Source organism: Catharus ustulatus, chromosome 23, assembly GCF_009819885.2.
Source record: "Catharus ustulatus isolate bCatUst1 chromosome 23, bCatUst1.pri.v2, whole genome shotgun sequence".
Classification (NCBI taxonomy): Eukaryota; Metazoa; Chordata; class Aves; order Passeriformes; family Turdidae; genus Catharus; species Catharus ustulatus.
The window spans coordinates 2,899,637-2,913,436 of record NC_046243.1 but is presented as its reverse complement, the minus strand read 5'-3'; the positions used below and the strand labels follow the sequence as shown (position 1 = coordinate 2,913,436).

General features: G+C 42.0%; 1 protein-coding gene across 1 annotated transcript in view; it reads left to right on the top strand.

The window, feature by feature from the left end:
• Positions 1 to 35: 35 nt before the first annotated feature.
• The window catches only part of LOC117006356 (dual specificity protein phosphatase 3-like), a 13,880-nt gene continuing 115 nt past the window's right edge, over positions 36 to 13,800 (top strand). The window contains exons 1-3 of the mRNA XM_033078746.1: positions 36 to 215; positions 5,765 to 5,991; positions 9,743 to 13,800. The exon at positions 9,743 to 13,800 is cut by the window's right edge and continues 115 nt beyond it. Of these exons, the coding sequence (XP_032934637.1) occupies positions 94 to 215; positions 5,765 to 5,991; positions 9,743 to 9,948 (555 nt within the window). The 5' untranslated portion in view covers positions 36 to 93 and the 3' untranslated portion in view covers positions 9,949 to 13,800. The remainder of the gene's footprint in view (positions 216 to 5,764; positions 5,992 to 9,742) is intronic.

Genomic DNA, 13,800 nt, shown 5'->3' with positions numbered 1-13,800 from the left:
GCCGGCGCGGCCCCGCCTCTGAGGGCGGGCCGGGAGCGGGCCGGGCTGCGGCCGCTGCTCCAAGGGCTGCTGGCTGGCGGCGGAGGCTCGGCCATGGGCGATTACCAGATCTCGGTGGAGGAGCTGAACGACCTCCTGTCTAACGAGAGCGGCTGCTACAGCCTGCCCAGCGCGCACAGCAACGAGGTGGTGCCGCGCATCCACGTGGGGAACGCGTGAGTGAGTGCGCCGGAGCGGGGCCGGGCGGGGGCTCGGAGCAGGCCCGGGCTGGGCGGGTGCGGCGGGCCGAGGGGCTGGGCCGGGCTGGGCTGGGCTGAGCTGAGCTGGGTGCGGTGTATTGTGGGCAGAGGGGCCGGGCCGGGTGTGGTGTGGTGTCCTGTGGACAGAGGGGCCGGGCCGGGCCGAGCTGGGCCGGACTGGGCTGGGCCGGGCCGGGTGGGTGCGGTGTCCTGTGGGCAGAGAGGCCGGGCCGGGCCGAGCTGGGCCGGACTGGGCTGGGCTGGGTGCTGTGTCCCGGGCCGGACTGAGTGCTGTGTCCCGGGCTGGGTGCTGTGTCCCGGGCTGGGTGCTGTGTCCCGGGCCGGGCTGGGTGCTGTGTCCCGGGCTGGGTGCTGTGTCTCGGGCCGGGCTGGGTGTCCCGGGCTGGGTACTGTGTCCCGGGCTGGGTGCTGTGTCCCGGGCTGGGTGCTGTGTCCCGGGCTGGGTGCTGTGTCCCGGGCCGGGCTGGGTGTCCCGGGCCAGGTGCTGTGTCCCGGGCCGGGTGCTGTGTCCCGGGCCGGATTTTGTGTCCCGGGCCGGGTGCTGTGTCCCGGGCCGGGCTGGGTGCTGTGTCCCGGGCCGGGCCGTGAGGCGCTGGGCAGTCACCGAGCAGCTCCGGGTGCTTGGAGCCGGGGACAGTCAGGCTGTAGGACGGGATCTACTGGATCTCTGCGGGGTTTATGTTTTACACCACATCGTTTTTTCATTTATCTGTTCCAGACCTGTCCTGATTCTCTTTCCCCATTTTTGTCCATCTTTGTACGCTTTTTCCCAGTGAAATTGGGGATTTTTTTTTTTTCTTTTTAATATACATGTGTAGTATACTGGTTCCCTGTTCCTATATTAGGCTTGCACCTCCTAAAGAAATACAAGTCAAGATCATAGGTTGTCATTAACTTCTCCAAAGCCAAACCAAATTACATTTGTTGCTGTCAGTTGATGCAGGACATGCATGTCTAGAGATGGGACTGAAATCATTCAGGTGTCTGAGAGCCACCATCTCCTTCATATTTGTGGCAGCTATCTGGAAAAAATGAAGTCATAGCTTGCAAGCTGATTTGCACAGTAAATATATAAATAAAAAAACTGTAAATATATAAAGGTAGTTAGCTACTACAGAATAGTTTTCATTGTTCAGTAATTTATTTTAATTAGAGAGTATGGACTTTTAATATGTTCAAATGCGAGGGTGTCTAGGAACAGATAATGCATGTATGGAAAATTTCTGTCTAGTGGAAATCTTGATCATTGAGAAGGACTTTTTATGTCATAAGTGACAAAAAATATCTGAAGCACCAGTGCAGTTCATAACATAGGAACAGTTCAGCTGCTAGTTGGACAAACAGAAAACATACAGTTATATTGTCACTGTTTTTATAAGAATGCTGGAAAATTGTGGAGGGCCGCAGTAAGAAATAACTTAGTGAAAAAATTATTTCACAATTGGAATGGATAATTACTTAATTTGTCAAGACTTGAAAGGGGCAATAATATCTTTGAAGCATCCACAGAGAGTTAAGGTAATGCTGAGGTCTAGTTGAATAGATGGCTTTGTGAACTTTGATATTCTCAAAATTGGAAATATATTCTCAACATTGGAATATCTCAAAATACTGGAAATAATGTTAATTCTTAAGAGGATTTTTTGTATCAAGTGGAGTTGTGATAAATTCTTCACTGTAAGCAGCATTGCAATATGAGTAATTCTGAAACAATACGGATCTCAAACATCATTTTGAGCTTCATGTCCTCCTTTTGTACTCTTGCTGTGTGCAGTGCAGGGTCCCATTTTGGATAACAAGCAGCAGAGATTTTGTAACAATAAATATTCACAGAGCAGCCAGAATAGGGGAATTGGAATGCCAATACATGATATAAAAGCAATAGAATTTGAACAGGAACTCATAGGAAAACATTCAAGCCTCTGAGTGAGACTCAGAAACTTCTGTTGGTTACCTTTTAGAATATTTTGCTGAGTGGTACTGCTGTAACTCATCTTTAGATAAAAATGACAGCATGGACACACTCAGGCTGATGGACTTAAATTGGGTCATAGTGTAGAATAACAGTTTATCTGCCAAGGGACTTCAAGATGCAGGCAGAGCCAAAGTAATGGATCTTCCAGGCAATACATGAAAGTCAAAATTAATGAAAATGCAGAGATAAAATAATAAAATATTTTGAAAATTATGGGTTTCTGTGTTAACCATAGGCAATTCTGACTTATTAAGAAGATTCAATAATATTTGTGAAGACAAAAGTAAAAATGTAATAAAAAACCAAGAATTATATAGAGGATAGACTAGCACAATTATGTATTTTTCAAACAATAACAAAATAACAATTTGGGATGCACAGCACTTTATTTTATGTTTCTGTACAAGTGGAGGTGTGTTTCAGTGTAACATCTTAATCCGACCGGAAGGGTTGAACAGGATCCATTTTTATCAGGGTTGCAGGTGACATAAAAATGGGGACAAGAGGGAGCAGTCAGCACACTGGAGAGTGGAAGGCTTTTAATCCAGAACACTCATTGTTGTAAAAATCAGCGTTTTGCCTGAAAATGAGCAGGCTTAGATTTCTGGACTGCTGACTAAGTGAATTTGTTTGTGGGGTTTTACCCAGATGAAACCTGTAACAATTCTGGCCCTGTCTCCAGACCTGTGTTTGGTAAAAATGTTCTGGTTTGGAATGCCCAATTTACTTTTTCTGTCTGCTTTAATGTATGTGGGTAACCCATGAAACAATTCTTTGTTCTTCATGTGCTAGAAGTGCAGGTGTGTTGTGAGGAGTATGGAGGGCGTTCTCCCAAAATTAATATTAAATTTAGTGGCTGTAAGGGAAGGAAACAATTTTGCATGGATAGGACAGTGCAAATTAAAATGTGTTAATAGGCTGGCATTTTTAGCCATTAAAAATTTGGTTTATTTGTTTATAATTCCATATGCAAATAGTTCATAGCCTCTTGTAATCCTTAATTGCTGATGAAAACGTGTGTTTTGTTGCTGGTAAAATAATTCATCTGTGTTCAAAAGAAACACTTCTTACTGGTGTTGCCCACAGGACGAGGAGCTGCAAATCTTCCATATTGAGAATGGACAAGATTCTGTGGTTTTTTTTCAGGAACCAGATGAAGCTGATGTTAGCATCTCTCTGCTATTTGAAGGAGCTAGCATTTCAACATCCAACATGATGCAGCTGGAATGAAATGTTAAGGATGAGAGATATCCAAGGACTGTTTGGAAAGGGAGAAACAAATGGCATACAAATTCTCTCTTTTTCACCTCTAGCTGTGCAAGAAAATAATCTGTAAAATCTGCAAAAATCATTCACTGAGAATGAGTTTACCTCCAGGGAAGCCAGTCTGTTGCCAGATTCATCCATGATTTCAGAATGGGAGTTCCTATTGATGCTGAACAGTCAGATATATGCTGATCTATGTAATATTAATTAAACCATATTCTCACCCTACAAAGTGTAGGAACTCACTGCTGAATTAACACTTTCTGGTTTGGCCTTGCTCTGTAGATTTTTGTGTTGAAAGCAGAATTCTCCAGACACTGAAACTTCTCCCCTGGCACAGATGATGTCCTGCCAGATGGAAAATCTGACAGCATTTGTTTGGGTAATGAAGTCTTACAAATATTTGGTTCATTGCCATAGTTGCTTGGCACAGACAGCAGGAAATGTAGAAGCTTCAGTCATGCATAAGTCTTCATCTGCTTGCACTAGAACTTAAGGGGTGTGCAGTCATCAGGAGGAAAGGAATTCTCAAGATGTTCATGGCCTTGAATTACATCAAAATTGTGAGTGAATGACTCAGAGATTCATATAGATGTAAACCAGCTAATTTGGGTGTTTATTTTAAGTTTTTAGATTACCTAAGTGTCCAGCCAAAAGCCCTGGCTGCACTGCCATCTCACAGAAATGTCCAAAATGATACTGCACAAATGCTTGTCTGGACTTCAGCTTAATATTAATATTTGCACTTTATGGGTTACCTGTGTTGAGTTTTTCAAAAATATTTCTGTTTCCAGTTAGACACATACTGAAAGCTGCTTTTAAAAACAATCTGTCTAAGCTACCTCTTTCCACAAAATGTGTGCAGGAACTGAGTTATCCTTCAGCTAAAGCTTTCTGTCACATTCTGCTAATGTTTACCATTGGGGTTTAGATTTCACTAGGAGATCACATAGTGTGATGAAACATGTTTTGGTTTTTTTTTCCTTCCCAGGAAAGTGAGGCAAATACTGCAATGACATATTCATATTCAGAAATAATCAGACTCAGAATGAAAAGTAGTGGGTTTATGGCAAAAGAAGTCAATACTCTCCTGTTATTAATCAGTGATTAGATCCTCTTACTGTAGATTGCATTCCAGGGCACAAGCAGAGATTTGTGCACGGTCACTGGTGTTACTGAGCAGATGGGTTGTTTGCCATTGTACATCCTGGAGCTTTTAGCAAAGCTTATGGCATTGTTACTGGATCTAATTAAAGGAAATTAAATTTATTATTGTCATTATTGTTATTGTTACTATTATTATTAATTATTTATTATTATTATTATTATTATTATTATTATTATTATTATTATTATTATGTAGCACCCAGCTCAGTTGTTCACTGATGGGGTAGGTCATTTTTTTAGCCACCTGAATATGGAAGCTGGTGGTTTTGCTACAATAATTGGAAAAACTGAGGAGCTGGAAAGGACTCAGCTGACATACAATGCTTCCTTAAGCACTTCAGCATCTTAAACATCACTCATCTGGATTCTTTCACATTCAGATACTGATTTCAGCTAAGACACTGGAAGTTGTAACACCTGTGATGGAGACACTGAGTCTCAAAGACTGAATGAAATCTCTGTGTTGCTGGATAGCCTTGGCAGATCTTTGTGTTGAATAGCACAGAGTATAGAACTGCACCTCTTCGTAGCCCTCAGATGAGTCTTTTGAAGATGCACTAACATTTACTCAGTTATTTTCTTCCTCTGGCCTGATAAGAAGTCAGTGCTGTTTCACAGTGCTTAAAATTGTCCCCTGAAATGTCAGTTTGTCTGGACTGGCTGCTAAAGCAGCAAATACTGCTTATCAAGTTCTGCAACACTGGTACCTGACAATAAAGGCTTTTTATAGCTGGTTTTTACTTTCTTTTATGTGGATAACAGTTAATCTTGGAAGTTAATGTGTTATCTCTAGTATTTTCCTACTTTGGACAGAATTTTATGTTGAGAAAGTTACAATTTTATGCCACAGTAGGATCTAGCAGGTGCAGATTCACTCTCATGTGTGCTTTCCTCAACTGTCAGCCAACAAAGCTCTCATGCACAGGTAGTGACCATGGCTCTGAATATTTTTGTACATTTATAACCTATAGTAATTCACTTTTGGGCACAGTGTGTTTGGCATCTATTAACAGAAAAAGGGTTTGGTTGTCAATACCTAAATACTGAGATGCTTCACCAAATTCTAATCATTTTTTTAACACTTCTTGTCATGCAGGTTCATAGCCAAGAACATTACGAGGCTGCAGCGTCTGGGGATAACCCATGTTCTGAATGCAGCAGAGGGGAAATCATTCATGCATGTGAACACTAATGCAGAGTTCTATGAAGGCACAGGCATCAGATACCATGGCATTAAAGCCAACGACACGCAGGACTTTAACCTCAGCCGCTATTTTGAGGAGGCAGCTGATTTTATTGACAAAGCCCTTTCCCAGAAGGATGGTAAGGCAAACTGAAATACCTTTCTGCCATGTTTTCTGTGCACTGCCTATGTTTCTTAGCAATTTACTGTTTAAAATGGTTCTTTGCTCATATTATTGACAGATTCAGAAATCTTTCTTTTATCAGAAAAATTCAGATAAAGGCCCTGAATTAAAGAATAGACAGTATTTTACACACAAGAATCCACACTAAGACAGCTTAGTCTTGTGTTTAAACATGTAGGTCTCCAGTACATGGCAAGGGGAAGTCTGGCACTGTAGGGGTGACTTTGAAATGAGAAACAGCTGCTGCATCTTATTATAGTTTCTTTCTGGGAAGAGATGTTTTTATTTTTCCTTAGAAATGTTAAATCACATTAGAATATTTTTTTTTTTTAAATAAGCATCTAAAATTTGCTTAAGGACATCAGAAATTACAAATTAAAGGCAGAAGTAATACAAGTACTGAAGAGTAGTCACATAACCTGTTACATGGGGTTTTTTCCAAATGCACAGTAAGAATAGAGACTGTCACCTTACTGTTTTCATTACATTAGGTCATTAAATTATTTTATGTGTTGATTGCCTCTTTATTTCCTAGGATTGCAGAAAAGTTGAAGGTTGTATTTGCAATGTTGTTTATTGCCATGTTTCTCTGTAGTGGGTTTCCTCAGAGCAGAAATCCTAGGACACAGTGCAGTGGGACAGATGGTGTTTGTGTTGTCTAACTCTTTCAACATTCCAGTTATTTCTACACAGGCTTAATTTCTTTCTTGTTTCGTGACTGAGCATTGAATAGGAGAAATGAGAACTTCAATTCTAGAAGTTCTTTCTCTGAAATGGGCAAAGGGGTACTGGAGCTGTGATGTGGGTTTTGACAGATGGAAATAAATTCTACATCCAGTTTGGTGGAGTATGGAAAATTCTAAAAATTCAATGCAACTCTTGTAGTTAGCATTGTGACTCACTGAAACAGGCTGCAAGAGGAGAGAAGGGTTTGCTGTGCCATGACTGTATACCTGCTCGGTTTAATCTCAGTAGTTTCAGGATCAGTGAATTCAGAGTCAATCTGAATTTGCAGCAGATTCCATTTGCTGATTCTTTCAGTCTTAGTAGTTGTCTATCACACCCACCACTGTCTGTTTTTTAGTGTGGTAAACAAAGAAGCTTTTGGGTCCAGTGATGTTAGAACCAGTTTTAAGATTAATTGGCTAATGCAAATTGTTAGTTTTGTTTGACGTTGGAGGGGAGGGGAGGGGAGGAGAGGAGAGGAGAGGAGACTAATTTATGACTACAGGCTTTCAAGAAATATTAAGAATTGTTTTAGCTCTTCTGCCATGCTAGTGATTTGCCTTGAGCTGAGAACCTTTTGCAGTTTAAGGCAAATGTGGTAACAGGATTTCTGTTGGTGTGATTCAAAGCAGGTGGTGGTTATGGTAGGAGTGTGTGTGTATGCTTCAACTGTTTTCTTGTCTCAGAAAAAAAATTTACTCAGAAGAGTGGACTGGGGCCACATGTCCCACTGCATTTGGGAAGGAGAAAATTCCTGTGTTTGCAAAAGCAGGTCAAAGAGGAAGAAGATGAGAAACAATAAAATTAGGTTGGATTTTTCAAAGGGAGCAGTTTTTTATTTTTGCATATCTTGCTGTAGGATTTGCCCATGTGGTGGGTTAACCTTGGCTGGATACCAGGTGCTAAGCAGTGCCAGCACATCCCCTCCTCAGCTGGACAGGGGAGAAAAATAAAAAGATAAGGGTTGAGATAAGGACAGGGAGATCACCCAGCAATTGCCATCACAGGCAAAGGATACTCAGCTTGGGGAAGTTAATTTCGCTTAATAACAATCAAATCAGAGCAGAGGAATGAGTAACAAAACCAAACCTTAAAAGACCTTTCCTCTACCCCTCCTTTTTTCCCCATGTTCAGCTTCATTCCCTATTTTTTGTACCTCCTCCTGCCAAGCAGCACAAAGGGACAGGGAATGGGGATTGCAGTCAGTTCATCACACATTTTTGCTGCTCCTTCCTCTTCATTCTGCTCTAGTCTCACCCACAGGAGACATCCAAGAACTTCTCCAGGGTGAGGCCTCCCCAGAGGCTGCAGCTTTGCATTACCTCCAGCATGGATCCCTTCTTTCATGGGGTGCAGCCCTCCAGGAGCAGTTTGCTTTAGTGCAGCTCCTCCACAAGTTCACAACTCCTGCCTGAAAACCTGTTCCAGCCTGTGTTCCTCTATCCATAGAGCCACAGGTCCTGCCAGGACCCTGCTCCAGTGCAGCCTTCCCATAGGATCATGACTTCCTGTGGACATGTCCCCTGGCCTTGGCAGGGGTCCCCCATGGGCTGCAGGACCTGCCTGGATGGCAGGGGGACAGCCTGCCTCACCACAGGCTGCAGGGGAATCCTCTCCAGTGCCTGGAATACCTTCTCCTCTTCTGTCTTCACTGACCTGGGTGTCTGCAGGGTTTTTTTTGCATATCCTCACTCCTCTCATTCACCTGCTGTTGTGGAGCAGGTTTTTTTTTCCCTCCTTCTTAAATATGTTACCCCAGAGGTGCTGCCGCTATCACTGTTGGGTTTGGCTTTGGCAAATGCTTCTTGGATCCAGCTGGCTCTGCCTCTTTTGCACTCAGGGGAATCCTCTGGCATCTTCTCACAGAAGGCACCCCTGTGCCTCCCCCACCACCAAAATCTTGCCATGCAAACTCAGTACAACCCACCCAAAGTGTAGGATGAGTTCCCTAATCAATCAGCTGGAAGCATTTTATTGGTGCTGGCAAACAGCATGGTTAGATATTTCTGCCTCCTGTCTCTGCAGAGTAGGCAGCTTCATCTACTTGAGTGTTACTGTGGCCTCATAAATAGCCAGAGAAGTGGCCAGGTATGCAGCAGGGAGTTAGTGCAGCAGAAAGGCTGGGTGTCTTTGAAACAGCATATTTGTTTTCAGTGTATTTTAAACTTCAATTATTTGGGCTTTGTGGTACTGGTCATCTTTAGGGGCAAAGCTTGTCAAAACCACCAAAGACTGGAGATGATGCCTTGAAAGGCTACCTGGAACAGAGGTTGGATAGAGGTAAAGGAGTAAAGTAGGAATTTATTAAAAAACCTTCAAAGGATTCACCTTGGGCAGTACAAGAGCCTGGCCAAGGCTCCACCCAAGAGCCTTGATGGACCCAAGAAGCAGTGGTGCTGTAGAAGGGTGCAGCTCTCCTCTGAAGGTCCAACGATGATGCAGAAAGGTCCAGTTTTCCTCTGGAATCCAGTGGGAAAAGGCTGCTTTGGTGATCCAAATTTTTATCTAGGTAGGAAATGCTTGGCTCCTCCCCCTGGGTGGAGCATCTCACAGAGAGATGATGTAATTTTATCAGCCTTACAGTGGGACTCAATGGGCCATTAACAGCAGATATCTTCCTGGAGGAAGGGTGGATCATGGGAAAGATAAAGAGCACTGCTCCACCTGGTTTTTAACAGATGCCTCATTAGCAGAGAATGTCTCCCACCGAGATAAGAATCACTGCCCCGCCAGGTTTCAGCAGATGGTGATAGAATACATACTTTTGGGCATATCTTTACATTGTAACCTAGGACAGCTGAATAAACACTTTCTAACTTTAAATTGTTAGAGACTCTTTTGTTACAGTTGAATATCAATATTAGACCAATACTCATATTTTGGCAAATCACCCTCCTGCCTAGCCTAGCTCCCCACAGTTTCCTCTTGCTCCCAGCCCCAGACTGCAGCATAACCCTTGCTGTGGGCTGTCTCCCCTGCAGGCCAGGTGTTCGTGCACTGCCGGGAGGGCTACAGCCGCTCGCCCACGCTGGTCATCGCCTACCTGATGCTGCGGCAGCACATGGACGTCCGCAGCGCGCTGTGCGCCGTGCGCCAGAAGCGCGAGATCGGCCCCAACGACGGCTTCCTCCGGCAGCTCTGCCAGCTCAACGAGCGCCTGCTCAAGGAGGGCAAGCTCAAGACCTAGAATGCAGCGCTGCAGGATTTTTTTTTTTTTAAGTTTCTCAAGCCTTTAGAGACCCAAAGTTGCAAGCACCAGGCTAAAGTGAAACAGAATTGCTGCTTGTCTAGTGAAAGTGTCCTTCTTGAACTCTGTGGCTGTCTTTAAAGATGGTACCAAATTGTGTCACTGTTTGGAGCTGTTGGCATGAGGAGATGTTTCTAGAGAGATAACTCCAGTGACAACAGCTGTCTTCACATGTATTTCAGACTCCATAGCATATATGGTTTGCATTGACATTGAATGTGATTCATTTAAGCTTTGTCTTTATTCTCACCAGAGCACCAGTTCCTGAAAGCCCCAACACATCTCTTCACTCACTCTTAATAGGAGCACTGTAATTTCTAATGCTTCTGTTTCATGTACACACGTGCCTAAAGTTTCAGTGTAGGAACTTCAAGGAATGGGAAGCATTTAGACAAATGCACAAATGCATTCACTTGGAAAATGAAGGTGCTTGGAGTGTTTTGTGTGGATTTATGCAATACACAGTGTGATAGTGAAACCATCCAGAGCCCATGCTTGATGCACACTGTGTTTCCAGGAATAGTTTATCTCTTGCTGTTACAATGGACATGAAATACTCTGTTATTAAATGGTCTTTCATTTTTATTTCAAAATCATACTAGAAAATAATGTCAAGAGCAAATGCTGAGGGAAGAACTTGAACAAGGAAGAAATAATATTAGTATTTAGAAGTGCTTGTGGTGGATGTATAATTAAGTCCTAAATATCCTAATCTGAATGGCTTTCAAAGCTTATATGGAATTACAGTGTTTTTATCCCTTCTTTACTATCACTGTTCAGTATCAGAATGGAATGACCACAGTGCAGATCACTTCCAGCACAGGTGTGCTTACAAAGCAGTTTGCAGAAGAGCACTCTTCACTTCTTGGATTGCTTGCATGGTGTCATTAAACAGAAATGAGCATTGTAATGTACCACACTGTATAGGAAATATTTATGTTCTGTTCAAATAAATGATGTCTTGATTCTGTTTGGTACAGAAGAAATGAGTCATTGCAGTGTTGGGAAGGAGCTTTGTTACTGTGCCTGACTTAGTGTGTAAGTGTGTGAGTTACAGCACTGAATTAATGCAATTCATCTCCCACTGCAGACTGGAACTGTTACTTAAACCACACAAACCAGGGTGATGTTCCCTTCTCACCTGTGCTTTAATGTAGTTCTAGAATGAAAAACCTTAGCACTGTTTTAAACAGGAGCACTGTGTTAGTAACACATCCCAGTGATCCCAGATGAAGTTCTGTCTACTCAGTTTAATCAGAAATCACAAAGGACATGCATACATTGTTTGGAGCTGTGGGAGTGGCAGGTGCAGGCTCTGTAGAGCAAGGTAACATTCTTGAAGTTAAATTCCAGAGGTGATTTTTCTGCTTGAGCTCCAGTCTTACTGGTTTTCCTTACACAGGATGGAGCTGCCACATCAAGGAGCCTTTTCTCTGTTGTATCCTTCAAGTGACAGTTGAGGAACACTCTTCATGGTGTTCCTGTCACAAATCCACAGTCAGTCAGTATTCAGTGCTTGCTTCAATCAGGATGGTTCAGTAACAATAAGCAGTAGTTAATTCCACTGGCTAAGTACATACCTGTCTGCTTTCTCCCATTGATGCTTTTAATCAGGAGTAGGTTAATTGCTTCTTCACAATTCTTAGTTACTAATTTCATGTTGTGTGAAATAGGAGTAGTGGCTTTAGGAATGGGAATACTGACCTTACCTTTTCTACAATGCTGACTTTTCATACTGCAGTCTAATTTATAAATTGCCCTTTTAAAATTTATACTGTAAACATAGATTTTGTTTTTTGTCATGTCTCACACCATGTATTCTTAACACCTATTTGCACTATAAGGAAAAAAAGGGAAATTCACATGGATGCACTTTATCTTTCACCTGTTACTTGGAAGTCAAAATTCCAGTCCATTAAAGAGCCAAGAAACCATTAGGCATCAGACCTTTGCTACTCTGGGGTAGATTGTAAGAAGACTGGTAGTTGTCAGATTGGAATCAGAATGATTTATTAAATTTGAACCTGTTTATCTTATGGTGATGTTTCTGTAGCTGTCAGTAGCAAGAAATACTGAAAATTAAAACAGGAGAATGTGTTCTTATATTCAGGATAATATTTTTCTTCATGGGACACTGGTTACTCTAATGGTAACTCTGGCCCATTTGTCTCAGTGTAACAAAACTGATTTAGCAAATGTTTTGTAATCTGAGGGTGGAGAGGAATAAGTAACAACATTATAAATTGGTTTTTAAAGTGAGATAGTACATCACATTTAATATTACTGATAAGCAACTCAGCAACAAAACCACTTCTGCTTTTAGAGCAGGCTAAAAATAGTTAAAATGTCAGACCACTGCTCCATTAATGGATCATACCCTTCCTCTCAGTCTTGCTCTCCAAGTACAGTCATGTTGCAAATTCCTCTGCCCATTTTAGCTGGCCAGGAAGATCTTGTATGCCTCTAATCCACAGTGATAGGCTGTATACTTCTAAATTTCTCTTCCTGATTGTAGAAGGAAAGATTGTTTAAAACATGGGAATGAGAGCTTTGTTTCCATGTAAAATGCAATTGAGAATGTATTGAAGAAATAGAACCTTTTATTCCTCTGAAATTGCTGAGCACCTGCCCTTTGCTGTGAGAGCTCCCTTACAAGAATGCTAATTCAGGAAGATGCATTTTAAAAGAAGTGTTTGTTGCAAACAGCAATGCTCTGCTTTTGGAGTTGAAACTTCCTGGCCACAGCTAAAATAGTGATCAGGACTTTATTATTGACATTAATGTATTGATCCTGAATGGCAGTGTGTTAATTCTTGTGTGGATAGTACTGTGGAGAAGGGATGGTCTCTATAAAATATTCATCTATCATGGAACCAAGATCTCTATCATGCCAAGTCTCAATGAGAGAAAATGCAACAGCTTAGGGTTTTTGTGATTAAGAGTTAGTGATGGGGAGGAAGAGAGAAGATGAGAAGCCACTCATTTTACAACAAGGGGAAAGATGAAAGTCCAGATGGACAAAATGATGATACATGTGAAACTAAATTAATCTGCTCACACTGAACAAAACCTTTCTTAGCTGATGAATAAGTACAGGAAAGAAGTCTGTAACTAAAAATTAAGATTGAAGGCAAAAATAACATTTTGTAGTTTTTTCTTAATCCTTTGGTCCTGCAGTGAAACTACAGTGTTGGTAAATGTTGTACCTGGCTCTGCTCCTCAGGTACTGCCAGAAACACTTAATGGGAGAATGGTGCACTGCTGAAAAGTGAACATTTCATGGAGTTATTTCAAAATTAGAATTAATGCCATCTGAATGCAGAGCTAGCAGCCACAAAACACTGTATTGCAATTTCATTTTTGGGTGCTGAGGCTGTATTAAAATTGGACACCCTTTTCTTCTACAGTAATTATGATTGGTGATGTGAGAATTCATCTTCATAAAAGGCCTTGGAGATGAAAAGCACTGTGTATAATAATAATGCATGGTTCTGAGCTGAAAAACAAATTTGTGTCAAATACATCTTCCTCCTCCTCAGCAAAGAACAACAGCAGAAAGAATATTAGCAATGTTTATTTTCATCATTTAGATACTTTCACTGAGCTGCCTTCTGTTGTCCAGAACAAATTAAACCTCTGATGCCAGAAGTAGAAGCAGGACTTCACCTTCTTTAATTTTTTATATCAGTTCTGCTAGTTTACAGTGATGTTTTTAGCACAGAGAGAAGATTATCTAGTGGAATCTTTCTTAGTTTAGCACAAAAGTTTCTTCTAAAATTATTTTCTGGGCTT